Source organism: Macaca mulatta, chromosome X, assembly GCF_049350105.2.
Source record: "Macaca mulatta isolate MMU2019108-1 chromosome X, T2T-MMU8v2.0, whole genome shotgun sequence".
NCBI lineage: Eukaryota > Metazoa > Chordata > Mammalia > Primates > Cercopithecidae > Macaca > Macaca mulatta.
In genome coordinates, this window is record NC_133426.1 from 110,004,290 (window position 1) to 110,021,624 (window position 17,335).

General features: G+C 40.8%; 1 protein-coding gene across 4 annotated transcripts; it reads left to right on the forward strand.

Annotated features, from left to right (window-relative positions):
- The first annotated feature begins 15,673 nt into the window (after window positions 1–15,673).
- On the forward strand, window positions 15,674–17,309 carry BEX3 (brain expressed X-linked 3). 4 transcript variants are annotated; one of them, XM_015127847.3, is made up of 3 exons: window positions 15,697–15,772; window positions 16,177–16,255; window positions 16,612–17,218. In XM_015127847.3, the coding sequence occupies exon 3, from the start codon at window positions 16,639–16,641 to the stop codon at window positions 16,972–16,974; it is 336 nt and encodes a 111-aa protein (XP_014983333.1). In that variant the 5' UTR covers window positions 15,697–15,772; window positions 16,177–16,255; window positions 16,612–16,638; the 3' UTR covers window positions 16,975–17,218.
- Window positions 17,310–17,335: the final 26 nt, after the last annotated feature.

Consider the following 17,335-nt stretch of genomic DNA (forward strand, 5'->3'; position numbering starts at 1 on the left):
CTGGGTAAAGAGCACTCAGGGCCTTACATTCTTGGCATACCCAATAATAATATGTAGGGATGCTCAGGGCTCATAGCAGATTGCCTCTCCCAATAACAGTTTTCTCTGTACAATAAATCTGAATGTGAATAATAAGCCTTTCCTAACACCAAAAGCTCTGGTTTATGATTCCAAATTAAATACAGCACACAATATATATTGTAGAATGTAAACATGGTATTTGTAACTATTTCTAGTATTTAGCTAAGTACAGGGGATTTTAAATAAATATTAAGATTAATTGGATGGGCCGGGCGCGCTCAAGCCTGTAATCCCAGCACTTTGGGAGGCCGAGACGGGCGGATCACGAGGCCAGGAGATCGAGAGACGATCCCGGCTAACACGGTGAAACCCCGTCTCTACTAAAAAATACAAAAAAACTAGCCGGGCGAGGTGGCGGGCGCCTGTAGTCCCAGCTACTCGGGAGGCTGAGGCAGGAGAACGGCGTAAACCCGGGAGGCGGAGCTTGCAGTGAGCCGAGATCCGGCCACTGCACTCCAGCCTGGGTGACAGAGCAAGACTCCGTCTCAAAAAAAAAAAAAAAAAAAAAAAAAAAAAAAAAAAAAAAAAAGATTAATTGGATGAAAACAGCATCAAGTGAGAAACTAAAGATAAACAGTCTTTGAGGAACTTCAAAATTACAGTAAGACACAGCTATCATGATACCACAAAATAAAAGAGGTAAGAATGCAAAGTCAATGGATTCTTCAGGACGCTAATGACAAGAGTAATGTCATATAAAACTTTTTACTAGGAAACTGACAGGAGAGTGTGTGTTTGAAAACCAGCCCCAGATCCCATCCACACATAATCACCTCAGTCTCTGTAAAAAGCAAAAGTTAACAGAAAAGCTGGTTTGTTCTCTCTGCAAAGAAAGTTCAAGGTAGGGTAAGAAGGAGGAGGCTAACACACATAACAGCATCCAAAAGCAATTATTTGATATTCTGACACCAGCCTTTTGCAAGACCCTTAGCACAAACGGCTGCATCACTTTAATAATTTAGTTGGGCATGGAGCATCTTTTCATGTGCTTATTGGTGATTTGTATTTCACACTTTGAGAAATGTCTATTCAAATCTTTTGTCCACAGTGTAATGTAGGTAAAGGAACTATTTAAAGGAATGAAGTAGGTCCAGATGTACTACATGTTCACCATGTATTGTTAAAAGAATAATGAAGAACAGAAGGCACAGTATAATATATACACACATACACATACATACCCATATCCACAAATATTCACATATGTCAAGATGAAGCCCTTCGGTTTGCTAAAGAGAAGGATCATTTCTTTTTAAGTGGCATTTTGGTATCTCCCATCAGGCCTCCTGCCATCTGGTTAAGAAATAATAATAATAATTTTTTAATTCCCAATTGGTAATTCTATTATCCGTGCATTATAATTGCCAAAATAATTCTTGGATTTACACAGAGTCTTTCTTCCCTTCCATGAACTCTGAGTCCTTTTCTAGATGTTATATCATTAACCTATTATTTTATAGAAAAGGAAAGTGAGGCCTGGCGGAAGTTGCCCAGCTATTAAATGGAATACTTGCCTAAGGTCAATGTCCTTGTTCCTAAACAGCGCTCTGGAATGATTGGTATTTAATAAATAGTAACAATACCATTGTGGTGAGTGAATTCCTATCAGTTCCTCAAGGCTCCATGCCCTTTCAAGTCCCAGTCCTGGTTTCACATTTATCCCTGCCTGAAACACTGCCTCAATTGCCCCTCACACACTTAGCCTGGATAACTCCTACTCATCCATCCCAGAATAGATAATACTTCCTTTTAATAACAGCTTTATTGAGAATAATTTGCATACCAAACAAATCACCGACCTAAATTACACAATTCAATGGTTTTTAGTATATTCACACATATGTGCAACCATTACCACAATCAATTTTAGTACCTTTTTGTCAAGTCAAAAAGAAACACTGCACCCCTTTGTTATGACTCTCCTATGCCGTTATCTCCCTGTCCTTAAGCAAACACTAACCTGTCTTCTGTATGTATAGTTTTCTCTGTCCTGGACATGTGAAATATAGTCTCTTGTGACTGGTTTCTTTCACTTAACATAATATTTTTAAGGTTCATCCATGTTGTAATATATATCAGTACTTCATTCCTTTTTATTGCCAAATATTATTCTGTTGGATGACTAATTCACATTTTAGAGATGGATACTAGCAAGGATATGAAGCAATAGGATCCCTCATTCATTGCTGGTGAGAATGCAAAATGGTATAGCCACTTATAAAGGCATTTGGGCAGTTTCTTACAAAACTAAACATACTCTTGCTATACAATGAAGCAATCGTGCTTTTTGGTATTTACCCAAATGAATTGAAAACTTATGTCTACACAAAAACCTGCACACATTTTTATTTATTTATTTATTTTGTGATGGAGTCTCACTCTGTTGCCCAGGCTGGAGTGCAGTGGTGTGATTTCCACTCACTGCAAACTCCACCTCCTGGGTTCAAGCGATTCTCCTGCCTCAGCCTCCCGAGTAGCTGGGACTACTGTGCGTGCCACCACACCCGGCTAATTTTTGTATTTTTAGTAGAGATGAGGTTTCACCATGTTGGTCAGGCTGGTATTGAACTTCTGACCTCAGGTGATCCACCTGTCTCTGCCTCCCAAAGTGCTGGGATTATAGGCATGAGCCACCGCACTTGGCCTCCACACATATTTTTATAGCAGTTTTATTCATAATTGGCAAAACTTGGAAGCAACAAAGATGTCTTTCAGTGGGTAAATGGATAAACTTAGGTATATCAAAACAATGGAATATCATTCAGCACTAAAAAGAAATTAGCTATCAACCCATGAAAAGACATCTATATGACATTCTGGAAAAGGCAAACTATGGGTATGGTAAAAGGCTAAGTGGTTGCCAAGGGTTAGAGGGAGAGTGGAATGAAAAAGTGGAGCATAGATTTTTAGAATCCTCTATGGGTGAAACTCTATATAATATGATACTATTATGGTGGGTACATGTCATTATACACTTGTCAAAACCCATAGAATGTACAACACCAAGAGTAAACCCTATTGTAAACTATGGATTTTGGGTGATAATGATGTGTCAGTGTAGGCTCATCACTTGTAACAAATGTACTACTCTAGTTCAGGATTTCGATAGTTGGGGAGCCTGTGTGTATGTGTGTAGTATCAAAGGTATATGAGAACTCCGTAATTTCTACTCAATTTTGTTGTAAATTTAAAACTGCTCTAAAATTAAAGCCTATTTTTAAAATCCCTCTGTATCTTCAGTAACACTTTTTTTTGTTTTATAGTCTATTTTGCCTAATATTAGTATACTCACTCAAGTTTTCCTGTGGTTGCTTTTTGCATGATATATTTTTCCCACCTCTTACTTTCAATCTACAGTATTAGAATCTTTGAAACTAAAGTATGTATCCTATAGACTGCATACAATCCAATGTTGTTTTTTATCTAGTGTGACAATCTCTGCGCTTTGATTAGATTATGAATCTAGTCACAATTTAAAAAGAAATGAGCTATCAATCCATAGTAACAATTAATGTTACTATGAATATAATTGTGTTTAAGTCTTCCATTTTTCATTTTGTTTCCTATGTGTCCTATGTGTCCCATGCCTTCTTTTGTTCTATTCCTCCTGTTCTACTTTCGTTTTTATTACTGTATGTTTTCTCGTGAAGCATTTATATTTCTTTTTTTTTTTTTTTTTTTTTTGAGACAGAGTCTCGCTCTGTCGCCCAGGCTGGAGTGCAATGGCAGGATCTCGACTCACTGCAGCCTCCGCCTCTCGGGTTCAAGCGATTCTCTTGCTTCAGTCTCCCGAGTAGCTGGGACTACAGGTGCCTGCCACCACGCCCGGCTAATTTTTGTATTTTTAGTAGAGACGGGGTTCACCATATTGGTCAGGCTGGTCTCGAACTCCTCACCTTATGATCCACCCGTCTCGGCCTCCCAAAGTGCTGGGATTACAGGAGTGAGTCACTGCGCCTGGCCCAGCATTTATATTTCTTTATTGCTTTTTTCACTATGTTTAAACTTTGTTGTGGTTGTGCTAAAGCTTACTATATATATAACCATCACTTGTCAGAATCAATTTCAGATTCTTGCTAACTTAATTCTAGTCATATATAGAAATGTTACTTCTATTCCTTCCCCTCCTTTTTGTGGCATTATTGTTACACATGTTACATCTATTAATGTTACAAATCCAATAATGCATTGTTATATTACTTTACCCTCTGTAGTCATTTCCTTAGACCAGTACTGCTTTACTCCCACCCACCTTTTTTGTTCTGTTATTGGCAAAAATATTACAATTATATGACATTTCTATGTGTTACAGGCCTAACAATACATTAAGTACACATTATTTTATACAATTGCTTTTTAAGCTAGTTAAGAAGGGAGAAAACTTTATTTTATACTTATGCATACAATATACTCTCTTTTATAATTACATATTATCTACGCTATTGCTTTTTGGTTTTTGGTAGAATTTTAATTACCATCTGGAGTTTTTTATTTTTATTTTTTTTCAGCCTAAAGATCTTCCTTTAGTATTTCTTGTAAGCCAGTCAGCTGGGTACAACTTTGCTCAGGTTTTGTCTATCTGGGAATGTCTAAATTTCACCTTTAATTTTGAAAGATACATTTGTTTGATATAAGATTCCTGGTTGACTATTTTCTTTTCCTTTTCTATTTCCTGTAACAGCTCCTCACTAATGGTTTTCTTTCTTTTGAGCACTTTCATTGTGTTGTACCGCAGTCTTCTTACCTTCATCACTTTTTTTTTTTTGCTGAGGAGCCATCTGTTAATCTTATTAAAGTTCCCTTAAATGTGAAGAGTCGTTTTTCTCTTGCTGCTTTCAAAATTTTCTCCTTGTTTTTGACTTTCAGCATTTTCACTATGATGAATCTACTTGTGAATATCTCTGTGTTTATCTAGTTAGGAGTTTTCTTTATTTTAACCTTCCTCAATGTGTGCATTGGAGTTTTTCAATAAATTTGGAAAGTCTTCGGCCATTATTTATTTAAGTATTTTTCGTTTGCCTTTCTCTCCTCTCATTTTGCTACTCCTTTTACATGTATCTTGGTGCACTTCACGGTGTCCCACATTTCTTTAACGCTGTCTCATCATTTTTCTTCATCTTTTTTTCTGTCTATCCCTCAAATTGCATACACTTAATCTATCTTCAAGTTCACTAATTCTTTCTTCTGTAAATTCAAACCTACTTTTGAGCTCCTCTAGTGAAATTTTTATTTAGGTTGTTGGATTTTTGAACTCCACAATTTCCATGTAGTTCTTTTTTTAAAATAATTTGTATGTATTTATTGACATTTCTGTTTCATGCAACATTGTGATCATATCTTCCTTTACTTATTCAATCATGGTTTCCTTTAATTATCAGAATATATTTATAATGGCTACTTTGAGTATCCTACATCTGTGATATCCTGCATCTGGCCACTGTCACAGACAGTTTCTGTTGCCTGCTTCCCCCCCACCCTTACCCCCCCCATGCCCCCAGTGTAAGTATGGGTCATTCTTTCCTGCTTATTGCATGTCTTATAATTTTTTGTTGGAAACTAGACATTTTAGACAATATGTTGTTGCCACTCTAGTTATTGTGTCCTCCCCTTCCGGGGCTTCTTATTATTTGCCTGTTTGTTTAGTGATTGGCTGGCTTATTTTAGTGAAGTTTGTTTCTCTTCCTCCAGCATTAATCTTCTGATGTTGCCCCTCAGGGATCCTCATCTTTCGATATGCCCACAGACACCCTAAGATGACAATGGTTTTGATAGAACTTTCCTGTGTCTTTCCATGACCACAGTCAGCTGTTAGGCTCCTCTAATTGCTAGCTGATTGGTCTATTATTTTCAACAATATTCTTGGCCATTAATTGCTTTGCAGATTAATTTAATCAAATTTGGGTTCTAGTGAAAGAACGGTTCTCTTCATCAGTGTTTAATATTTGCTCTGACCCCAAGAGGGCTCCTCCCAGCCAACTCCCTCTCTGGTGCTCTCCAATAATCCAGTCAGACAATAGTCAACTGCTAGCTTTACTAAACCCATGAATTACTTTCCAAGTGTCCCCACCACAACTTCCACTATTTTTGGAACAACATTGGCTTGAAATTCTGCATGCTCTGTTGTACCGGGAAAATATTACAAGATAAATGCTTTATGGCTTGTTTCTCTTCTTGGGCAAAAATATTTGAGCCAGGGCTCTGGATCTGGGGATGGGAACAACAGCATTCTTCTCTCTGACACTCCTGCTTTAGGAGCTGACATTAAGGTACAGGAGGGAACAACAGCCTGAAGGTCCTCTCAGTTTACTTCTCATGTTGTGAAACCATGCACAGCAAGCCAGGGCAAGGATGATTAGGGCCTCAGCATTCTCAGCAGTGCCACACCCAGGGGATAGCTTCCATTCCATTAGTGGGGACTGGATGGAAGATGGGAGTCTCAGCCTCTTGATTGCACTTACCCAGGACTTAGCCTCAGCAACAGGTAGTTGGTGGCAGGATGAGAAATGCTGACATCCTACTCTTCCTAGGAAGAAAGTCCCTGACTGGGAGCTGGAGGGAGAGAATGCTTTGTGTTCTTGGCCACCAGTTAGGAATGCAGTTTATGTTTCCCTGAGCTGGAAGTAGGGAGGGAGGAGATGTCTACGTTCAAATGCCACAGACTCTTATCTTTCTTTTGGAGTTTTTATAGATTTTCTTGAATAGATGTTTCTCCATTGATTTGACAGTATCCTGTGCCACATTTTATATGGCCGTTAGGAGCATTTCCAGAGGCTTTAAATGGTTGGTTGTTTTGTTTTGTTTTATAATTTTTACCAGTTTCACTGGAGAGCAGGTCTGCAGAACTCTTCCTGCCGTCATACCAGAAATCAATCTCCTAGACAACACTTTTTTTTTGGAAGACTTCACCGACAACTGCGTTAGGTCCTCTTACTCTGTGCTCCAAGTGCCCCTTCAGCATTTACAGCACTAAATTTATGGTTTCCTTCCATTAATTCGTGAGCTCCATGAGAATATGAAGGCTATATTTACTTTGTTCTCTTTTATATCTCCCGGGCCTTGCCTAGCACATGATAGATAATAAGCATTTATTGAACTAAATTTTTATTTTTATATGTTTATCAAATTGAAAGAGCTATGTCTTGGGCATCAGAACTCCTAAATATGGCCCTAAGATTGAGAAGTGGATATGGGCAAGCAGTGCCTAGCACAGAAAAGTGTTCAAACAATATCAAATAAGAAATGGTGAACGAAGAACGAATGAGGTTTAGATTGGGGACTTACTAATAAATAAAACTGAGTAGTGGTTAAGAACAAAGACTTAGGAACTAGACTATATGAGTTTGAATTCTTGCTCTGTCACTTCCTGTCTGTTGCTTAACTTCACTGTCCCACAATTCTTTTATTTGTAAAATAGAGAATACTACTAGCACCTACCTCATAGGATCTTTGAAATGATAAATGGAATAATGAATATAGGTATACAACAATGCCTTGCATATATCAGCATTTATATAAGTGTTATTTTATTTTCATCACTATGTATGTGTAAGAAAACTAGGATAATTCTGTATGTGTTATTTTATAATTCAAATTTTCAAAAAATGCTTTTTTTTCCTTCTCCTTGCCAAAAGGATACCTTTTCCTTGGAGACAATTTAGAAGATAGAAGCAATGATGACCAATATCAGAAATGTATCTTTAATCTCAAAGATGAAAACAACCAAATGGAAGAGGATGACAGAAGGGCAGGGGCACCAAGTCACCAGGCAAGGTTTCTAAGTGTAAAATGTAAGCACAAGATACGTTTACGCTACTACTGCCTGGGTCTCTGAGAGTCATGACAGGAAATATAGCCCCTAACTCAGCAGCTGGGGCAGGAGCGTAGTGAGGGAGGAAGAAGAGAGGTAGGAAAAATAGGTGTGTGTGAGAGAGAGAGACAGAGATAAAGAGAAAATAAATGAATATTTATATTTGAGACTTTAATTAAAGACAGATAAACATCATCTGTATACCAATACCTAAAATATCAGTTTTAGTAGTATTCTAAAATAAAGTGTAGCTTATCCTCGTATCCACCTAATTTACTGTAGAATACTTGAAAAATGTGGAAAGTCATAAATTGGAAGATTTATGATTTGTACTTATCACCCATCAGCAAAAGAGCCAAAACTTTGGGTGCTGAGATAGCCAACACTGAGATCACTAAAGGACAGGCTTATCTGGGTCTGTCAACTAGAGGGTTCACATGTAGCATATTCAACATGGCCATCCCAGGGCTTCAAAAGCAAATGTTTCCTGTAAATAAGGGTGAAGCTGTATGATGTTTTATGATTTGGCCTTGTAATTCATATAGCATCAGTTTTACTCTAGTCTACCCTATTGATTGAAACTGTCATAAGCCCTCTTCTAAGATTTAAGAGGAGGGACAGAAGACTAAGATTGACAGATGGCAATCATAGACAAAATATTCAAATATTTCCTTAGATGTTTATGCACAATATGTATAAACCTAGAAGGTAAACAAATAAATAAAATTGGCCAAGTTCTATGGACTGAATGTTTCTGTACCCCCAAACTTCATATGTTGAAGCTTAATACCCAGTGTGATGGTATTTGGAGGTGGAGTCTGTGAAAAGCAATTAGATCATGAGAGTGGAGCCCTCATGAATGGGATTAGTGCTCCTATAAGAAGAGACATGAGAGAGTTTGCTTCCCCTCTTTCTGTTCTCAATTATGTGATGTTACAAGGAAAATTAACATCTGCAAAACAGAAAGTGGGTCCTCATCAGACATCGGATCTACCGACATCTTGATCTTGCACCAGAACTGTAAGAAGTAAAGGTTTGTTGTTTAAACCACTCAGCTGCTATTTTGTTATAGCAGCCCAAACTGACTAAGACACTAAGAAAACAAACAAGTGAAAAAGATTTCTTTCCTGGGAGTTAGTAGATCTAACAAAGCTATCTCTATATCTACTTCTACCACTACCCTCTTTGGTAACCTGGGCAAGCACCTTAATTTTTCTGGGTCTCAGTTTCTCAATTTGAATAATAGGACCCTTGTACTAAAATATTTCTAAGGTTGTTTTGGTTTTCATAGTACACAATCTGTGAAGGCCTAGTACTTGAGATCATAAACCCTACCCTATAAATCCAAAATTAGGCAAAGGCATAGAAAACACAGCTATAAAATCCACTGTTCTATAAGCCTACTAATCCATTCTTTTGGCCTCACAGTTTATTTTATTATTCTATTTCCTATATCCTAGCCCTCAGAGACAATGGGCTTGAAGAACATACAATAACCTGGGACATAGCCTGTTGGGCGTCCAAAGCAGATGGTTTGTGACAAAAGTTTGTCTAGGCATGTTGACAGACTTCAGTCTTTCTTCCTGAGATATGAGTGTAGTTAATGAAAGCTCAGGGAAGGGACCAGAGGTAATTGTTTTCTTCTTTAATGAATCTGGACTTTAGATAAATAAGGGAACTTCAGAAAACAACTTCATCCTGTGCTTTGGGAAAGACAGAGGATTGAGAGTCAGGAAGTGTGTGGGAAAGGTCAGACGGACCTTGAGGCTTCCTCTTCAGTTCAGCATGTCAAAGCACCATATCTTGGGGTATCAGTTTCTGAGCCCCAACATTACTCAATATAATGGAAGGTCTTTGACAACAGGGCCCTTGTCTATCCTGTTTCCTCCTGCATCCTTAGTACCTAAAACAGCAATTTGCACATGATAAATGCTCAACTATTATTTGTTAAAAAATAAATTTTTTATTGGCCATGTTTATTTCTTTTGTAAACTACTTATTCATATCCATTTCTCATTTTCCCATTGGTATGTTCATTTTTTTATCATTAATTTGTAAGGGCTCTTTAAATATAGTGGATGTTAACTTTCTTTTTCTTTCACATATTTTTGGTTTCCTAGGATGGCTGTAACAAAGTATCACAAACTGGGTGGCTTAAAACAACAAAAATGTGTCCTCTCATGGCTCTGGAAGCTAGAATCTCAAAATCAAGGAGTCAGCAAAGCCATGCTTCCTCAGAGACTTTGGGTAGAGTCTTTTCTTGTTCCTTCCTAGCTTTTAGTCATGGTTGTCCATACTTGGCATTCTTTGGCTTGAAGCTGCATCACTACAGTCTCTGCCTCTGTCCTTGGATTGGTTTTCCTCTTCTTATAAGGACACCAGTCATATTGTATTAGGGCCCAGCTTAATGACATCACCTTAATTTGAGTATATTTTCAAAGGCTCTGTTTCCAAATGACGTCACAATCAGAGGTTATAAGGCTTAGGACTTCAATATATATTTTGGGGGGACACAATTCAACCCACAGCACATATGGTATAAATATATTTCTCCCGTTTATTCTCTGTCTTTTAAATTTGTGTGAAAAATCAGGTCCCCTGGCCAGGCGCAGTGGCTCACACCTGTAATCCCAGCACTCTGGGAGGCCGAGGCGGGCGGATCACAAGGTCAGGAGATCGAGACCATCCTGGCTAACACGGTGAAACCCCGTCTCTACTGAAAGATAGAAAAAATTAGCCGGGTGTGGTGGTGGGCGCCTGTAGTCTCAGCTACTCGGGAGGCTGAGGCAGGAGAATGGCGTGAACCTAGGAGGCGGAGGTTGCACTGAGCTGACATCATGCCACTGCACTCCAGCCTGGGTGACAAAGCGAGACTCCATCTCAAAAAAAAAGAAAGAAAGAAAGAAAGAAAGAGAGAGAGAGAGAGAGAGAGAGAGAGAGAGAGAGAGAGAAAGAAAGAAAGAAAGAAAGAAAGAAAGAAAGAAAGAAAGAAAGAAAGAAAGAAAGAAAAGAAAGAAAGAAAGAAAGAAAGAAAGAAAGAAAGAAAGAAAGAAAGAAAGAAAAAAATCAGGTTCCCTTTGTTGCACTGTGTACTAGCAATGGAACTTACATGGGAGTAATAACAGTGAAATAAGAAAAAGTGACTTCATGAACGTTTAGGCACGAGTTTTGTTACTCCTCAAAGTTCATCCCTAAGTCCAGGGAAAAGTAAGAAAGGTGCTTGCCTCGGCCTGAATCTAGAAGGGCCAAAGGAGTTCTCTTGGCCTACACATAGTCCAGCTAATGTCATCAGTTTAGGAGACTGTATAGGGCAGAGCTCCTTTTCCACCAGAGTCCTAAACGACAGGAAAGAGTGGCCATGGGTCTCTGGTGTCTCAAGATATTATCTGCAATCCATGAAATAAAGAAAAGAATAGCCCTCAGTTCTCCAATAGATAATGAGGCGCTGAGTATTTGCTGCTTTCACGTTCAGACATCTTCGTCTCATAGCCCTTTTATTTTTTCAGACTAGATACCTTGAATTAAATATGTTATCTCCCAAATCATCGAAACTCTTACAGGGACACCCTTAAAATTTCATCAGATTCATTCCACATTTTGGAAATCTTGGCATCAAAGTTAACAACGGCCATAACTTAGAGGAAAGCTGGAGTAGGCATAATTTCCTATATTCTTAATACCTAGTTTCAGTCTGTAATCAGTGCGTAAATTTAGAGAGAAAGAGAGAATCACAATAAAAGAATATCAATAAAGCATCAGAGAGGTACATAGAGAACCTATTCTGGGCAGGAACAGAGATACTCGTACCCATAGGGCCCACTAGGGCTCAGACTACCTTCTCCGAAGCCTAGCATTCACACAGGAGAAATAATGAGAGGAAAATAGGACAACAACCACAGCCCAACGGGGTGCATTTCAGACAAGTACATGTGAGCCATATTATGGCAATACACATAAAGATTTCAGCAAAAACGAGCTTCCTCTGATGGGATACTAATACAATAGAGGGATCTTCACTAGTTGAGGTCAAATCATGAAACAGTTTTATTTTTCCAATAACTGTATCAGCAGTGTTCTATCACCCCCTCCCCCATTTCACACGGGGTAATGGGCTTCTTTAACTACATTTCTGTCCAGTTCTTCAACTTTTCAGTCACTATTGCTTATTAAAATAGTTTCAGTCAGATTAAAGATTTGGTTCTATTGATTTTCAAATGCCAATCTCACTTTTCATTCTGAGTCCTCCTGGTCCCTCCAGGGCAGATTAGAATTGAGGCTCCTGGGTTTGAAACATGTGTAAAATGTGTGTGTGGATAAGAACCATCTAATCAGTTCACCTTCTCTTTGCCCTTTGGGACACATGAATCCCAAATGCAGAATATAGTGTCCTTCTAACTTGGCCTTGAAAAAATTTCTGCTTTTGTTCTCAACAGTGTGCTATCTATTTCCAACTCCTCAGAAAACTCCAAGGTCAAGAAAACATCTCAATCAACTCCTATTCACAACATTTTAGTAAAGATAACAGCATTTCCAGGACAATTTTCACCTATCTTTAAAACATTACTTTATTACAACTAATCTTCTTTTTTTTTTTTTTGAGACGGAGTCTCGCTCTGTCGCCCAGGCTGGAGTGCAGTGGCGCGATCTCAGCTCACTGCAAGCTCCGCCTCCCGGGTTTACGCCATTCTCCTGCCTCAGCCTCCCGAGTAGCTGGGACTACAGGCGCCTGCCACCTCGCCCGGCTAGTTTTTTGTATTTTTTTTAGTGGAGACGGGGTTTCACCGTGTTAGCCAGGATGGTCTCGATCTCCTGACCTTGTGATCCGCCCGTCTCGGCCTCCCAAAGTGCTGGGATTACAGGCTTGAGCCACCGCGCCCGGCACTAATCTTCTATATAGCATAATATCCAATCTGGATGTTACAAACAAATGTCTGTTTTCATCCAAGGAAATTTGGTGGTTTTGAACAAAGGATTTATCCAAGATAGGTCAAAAGAAAAAAAGCAAAGCACTTAGCCACCAAAAGAAATAAAAATCCACTTGCTAAACTTTATATCCAATAGTCACATCACAGTGGCTTCTCAGCTTTCAGGAGATTTTTTTCTAGGTAATTCTTAATTTTCACAAAAGCTTTTCTGTATTGCTCTAAATACAGTCCCCAGAATGAAAAACAACCAATTTGCCTCAGTACTGGATACACTCATTCAACAAATACTCAGTAATCACCTATTTGGTGCAAGGAACACTATTAGTCACTGGGTATGCAAAATAGAACACAGCAAGCATGTTTTGGGCCCTGATGGATTTTAAGAACAAGTGGGTCTAGGTAAGGAAAGAATCATACTCTGCTACTCTTCAAATCATGTTAGAAACCATCTCATAACGATAAAAATAATGTCAACAAAAATTGATGACTTACTAGGCTATGTAGTAAATTATTGTTATGTGTAATTCTAACAATCCTTGTTTCACAGAGGAAGCACACAGACCTTGATAAGTAATTGATCCAAAGTCGAACATCAAGTAAACAACCTACCGAATTTGAAACCAGAATTGTCTGATACTACTGTTCATGCTTTGAAACTGCATCATTCCAGCTGATATCATTAATATAGCAATCTGTATAAAAAGTTCTTAACTGTGAGACAGAATCCAGGAATCACTAATATTTCTTTAAAAGACAAATATTGAGTGTGATTTTATAATTTGATGTTTTGGAGTAATGTACTAATATATCTATATACTTCTAGAAGAATATATATGTAATTTTATATGGAATTTATATTTCCAAAACCTCTAACTACATATGCATTGGGCATATACTCTTCCTTTATTCACTGTGTCATCTGGTTTGGCAGGGCAGGAAATTCTATAGGAGTCTGGGGCCAAAACTAGAGTTAGTAAACATTTGTCTGGCTTATCTTGCCTCAGTGCTGCATTTTATGCTTTTGGTTCCTGATCATAAACAACAGATACTAAATTTTTTTATAACAATGCCACTTTCCTAAAGATATCTCCATTTTCTAGCTGTGATAATTTTTTAAAAAATGATTTCAAGTTGGAGAAAGGAACATTTGCACTCAGGATGAGGTTCAGTCTCAAGTTAAGTTGTTGCACACATCCCCTGCTTTTTTCTAATATATTTTTAAACATTCGCACCAAAGGGTAGATGGTTTTGAAACTAATTTCTGCATAATATGTACTTAACTTCTGAACTCGTACTAAAAAGATATTTGTAGGGGTGGTTTGAAAGGTTTGGAAAGGAAAGCAGGGAATAAAAGACTCCCTTTCTCTGATGACTGTGGTATCAAAAACATCAAAGTTACATAAAATGGTGAAGATCTGACGACCGGACTGCTCCCTGAAGATTTACTTTACAGATCATTTTGAAAACACTAACTGTGTTCAGAAAGAGTGCCGCCTTTTTATAATTTTTTATTTTTATTATTTATTTATTTTTTTTTTTTTTTTTTGAGACAGAGTCTCGCTCTGCGGCCCAGGCTAAAGTGCAGTAGTGCGATCCCGGCTCACTGCAACCACCGCCTCCCGGGATCAAGCGATTCTCCTGCCTCAGCCTCCCGAGTAGCTGGGACTACAGGCACACGCCACCATGCCCGGCTATTTTTTTGGTATTTTTAGTAGAGATGGGGTTTCACCATGTTAGCCAGGATGGTCTCGATCTCCTCACCTCGTGATCCGCCCGCCTTGGCCTCCCAAAGTGCTGGATTACAAGCGTGAGCCACCACGCCCGGCCAAAAATAAAATTTTAAACGAGCTAGTATGTATCAAAAGTAATGGTTTGATGTTGTGTGGAGCCCAGAGAAAATATTTCGTGTGGCACAAGTCAACATAAACAATGACAGAGATTTCATTCTGCAGGATAAAGCATTTCCTTTTTTTTTTTTCTTTTCGTTTTTTTTTGACAGGTTCTCGCACTGTTGCCCAGGCTAGAGTGGTGTGATCCCGGCTCACTGCAACCTCCGCCTCTCGGGTTCAAGCGATTCTCCTGCCTCAGCCTCCCGAGTAGCTGGGATTACAGGCGCCCACCACCACGCCCAGCTAATTTTTGTATTTTCAGTAGAGACGGGGTCTCACCATGTTGGCCAGGCTGGTCTCGCACTACTGGCCTCAAGTGATCCGCCCGCCTCGGCCTCCCAAAGTGCTGGGATTACAGGTACGCCACCGCACCTGGCCAGCATTTCTTTCAAAATTAAAAACTTATAATTTATAATTTTCGGAAGCATGCAGATTTTTTAAGGAAATAAAAAGAAATATATACAGCCCACTCCACTTCCTTGCCCCTCTTTCTGACAAGTGCCCTCCTGCCTCACCACCTTAGCCATCACTCTAAATTTTCTAGAATGGTAGGACTTCAGGGGCTACGTGGGCATTGATGGCTGTGCACACGCAAGGGGCAGGAGTGGGAGTGCAGCGCAAAGCATGTTGCCAGGTAGAAGAGGAGAGAAAGCAGAAAAGGCCAAAACCAAGGCCTGAAGTGAGAGGGGGCGGTGGTGGATGATGCAGACCCTCCCTGGTAACCAGAGGAGGGCAAACTCCAACCGCAGAGCAGTGATGCCACTTGTGGGCCCTCAGATTGGAGAGGACCGAGAAGAGTGACAGGGCTGTGCGCTCTGGGGCACTTCACGCAGACGGGAGTAGGGAGGCTGTTTTTTGCGCGTGCATATGGCGGTGGGGGGGAAGGGGGATCCTGCTGCACTGGCCGCCCAAGTTGGGGGGCGAGCTCGGTGGTGACGCGCGGCCCTCACGTGACCCAGAGCTGCAGAGCGACGCAGCCTTCGGTGCAGTCGTCACTCGCGTCTGTCTACCAGCTCCCCGCTGCCCTGAGCTCGGCGGGCTGGCATCCGGCCCGGGAAAAAGCGGAGCAGGTAAGGGCCCCGGGGCCCGCGCGCCCCGGCCATGCCAGCAGCGGCTGACCGACCCCGGCAACGGGCGCAGAACAGCGCAGGGGTCCCCGCCAGTTTTCTCCACACTCCAACATGCTTGGGAACATAGAGGCCCCCAAGGGTGGGGAAGCAGGGGCGGCTGGGTTTCCAGGGGCGGCAGAGCCACCAAGAGCGATGGAAAACCACCCCCGAGTCCCTGCAGGAAAACGGGGAACACCGCGGGGGGCGGGGCGGCCGAGGGTGGGGTGGGAGCGGGGGGTGGGAGACGCGGGGCGCTGGCGCGAGGGGAGCCCGGGCCCAGGGCAGGGAAAGGGCCGGCGGCGGCTGGTCCTCACTAGCGTGTCGCTGCAGCAGCCCCCACTCCCCCCACCCCGGCCCGACTGCAGGTCTGCGAGGCTAAGTGTCCCCGCGGCGCACCTAGCAGCGAGAATCCGGAGGAGGAGGAAACTGCAAGGATAGGCCCAGGTCGGTTCGAGGGACGGTGGTGGGGCGGGGGTCGGAACGTGAGGAAAGCCCAGTCTGAGACCCCAACCCCCTCCACCCCATCCCCCACTCCTATACCGGTCCTCCATTTTGGTGCCTGCGAAGCTCTGGGAAAGAATCCTGGGAAAGGAAAAATGGTGGGTTTGGGGGAAGGGAGGTAAGGGGAGAAAGCTGGAGGGAGGGGCTCTAATTGGAGGCCCCCTAGAGGACGCACGGAACTTCCAACTTAGGAAAAAATGAAATGAAAAAATCCTTTGATATCAGGGTTCTGAATCCTGCTGGTCAGTGCACCAAGCATTCAGTCTCTCTCCTTGCCTTTGTCTTACTTGTGTTCAAAGAAAAACAACCAGAAAAAAAATCTCATCATGGCAAATATTCACCAGGAAAACGAAGAGATGGAGCAGCCTATGCAGAATGGAGAGGAAGACCGCCCTTTGGGAGGAGGTGAAGGCCACCAGCCTGCAGGAAATCGACGGGGACAGGCGCGCCGACTTGCCCCTAATTTTCGATGGGCCATACCCAATAGGCAGATCAATGATGGGATGGGTGGAGATGGAGATGATATGGAAATATTCATGGAGGAGATGAGAGAAATCAGGAGAAAACTTAGGGAGCTGCAGTTGAGGAATTGTCTGCGTATCCTTATGGGGGAGCTCTCTAATCACCATGACCATCATGATGAATTTTGCCTTATGCCTTGACTCCTGCCATTTATCATGAGATTAATACTGTGATTCCCGCTGTTTTCTTTTTCCTTGCATTTTCCTAATATGCCTTTACTGATCCGTTTGCTGTGAACCCTGTTATTTCCATGTGTCAAGTGGGTCTTGTGTTGCCAGCTTCTATTTGGAAATTGCCTTTGCACTCAGTCTAAGTTTCTGTCAGCAGTAGTTTCACCCATTTGCATGGAAAAATTTAAAGCTAATAAAGCAATTTAAAAAGCAATCTATACATTTATTGTCTCATTAAAAATGTATACTTACATATAACAGATGAACTAAAAAAAAATCTGAGATTAAATACACTAGAGTGTTAATTGGGGCACATTTCTGTGTGATAACT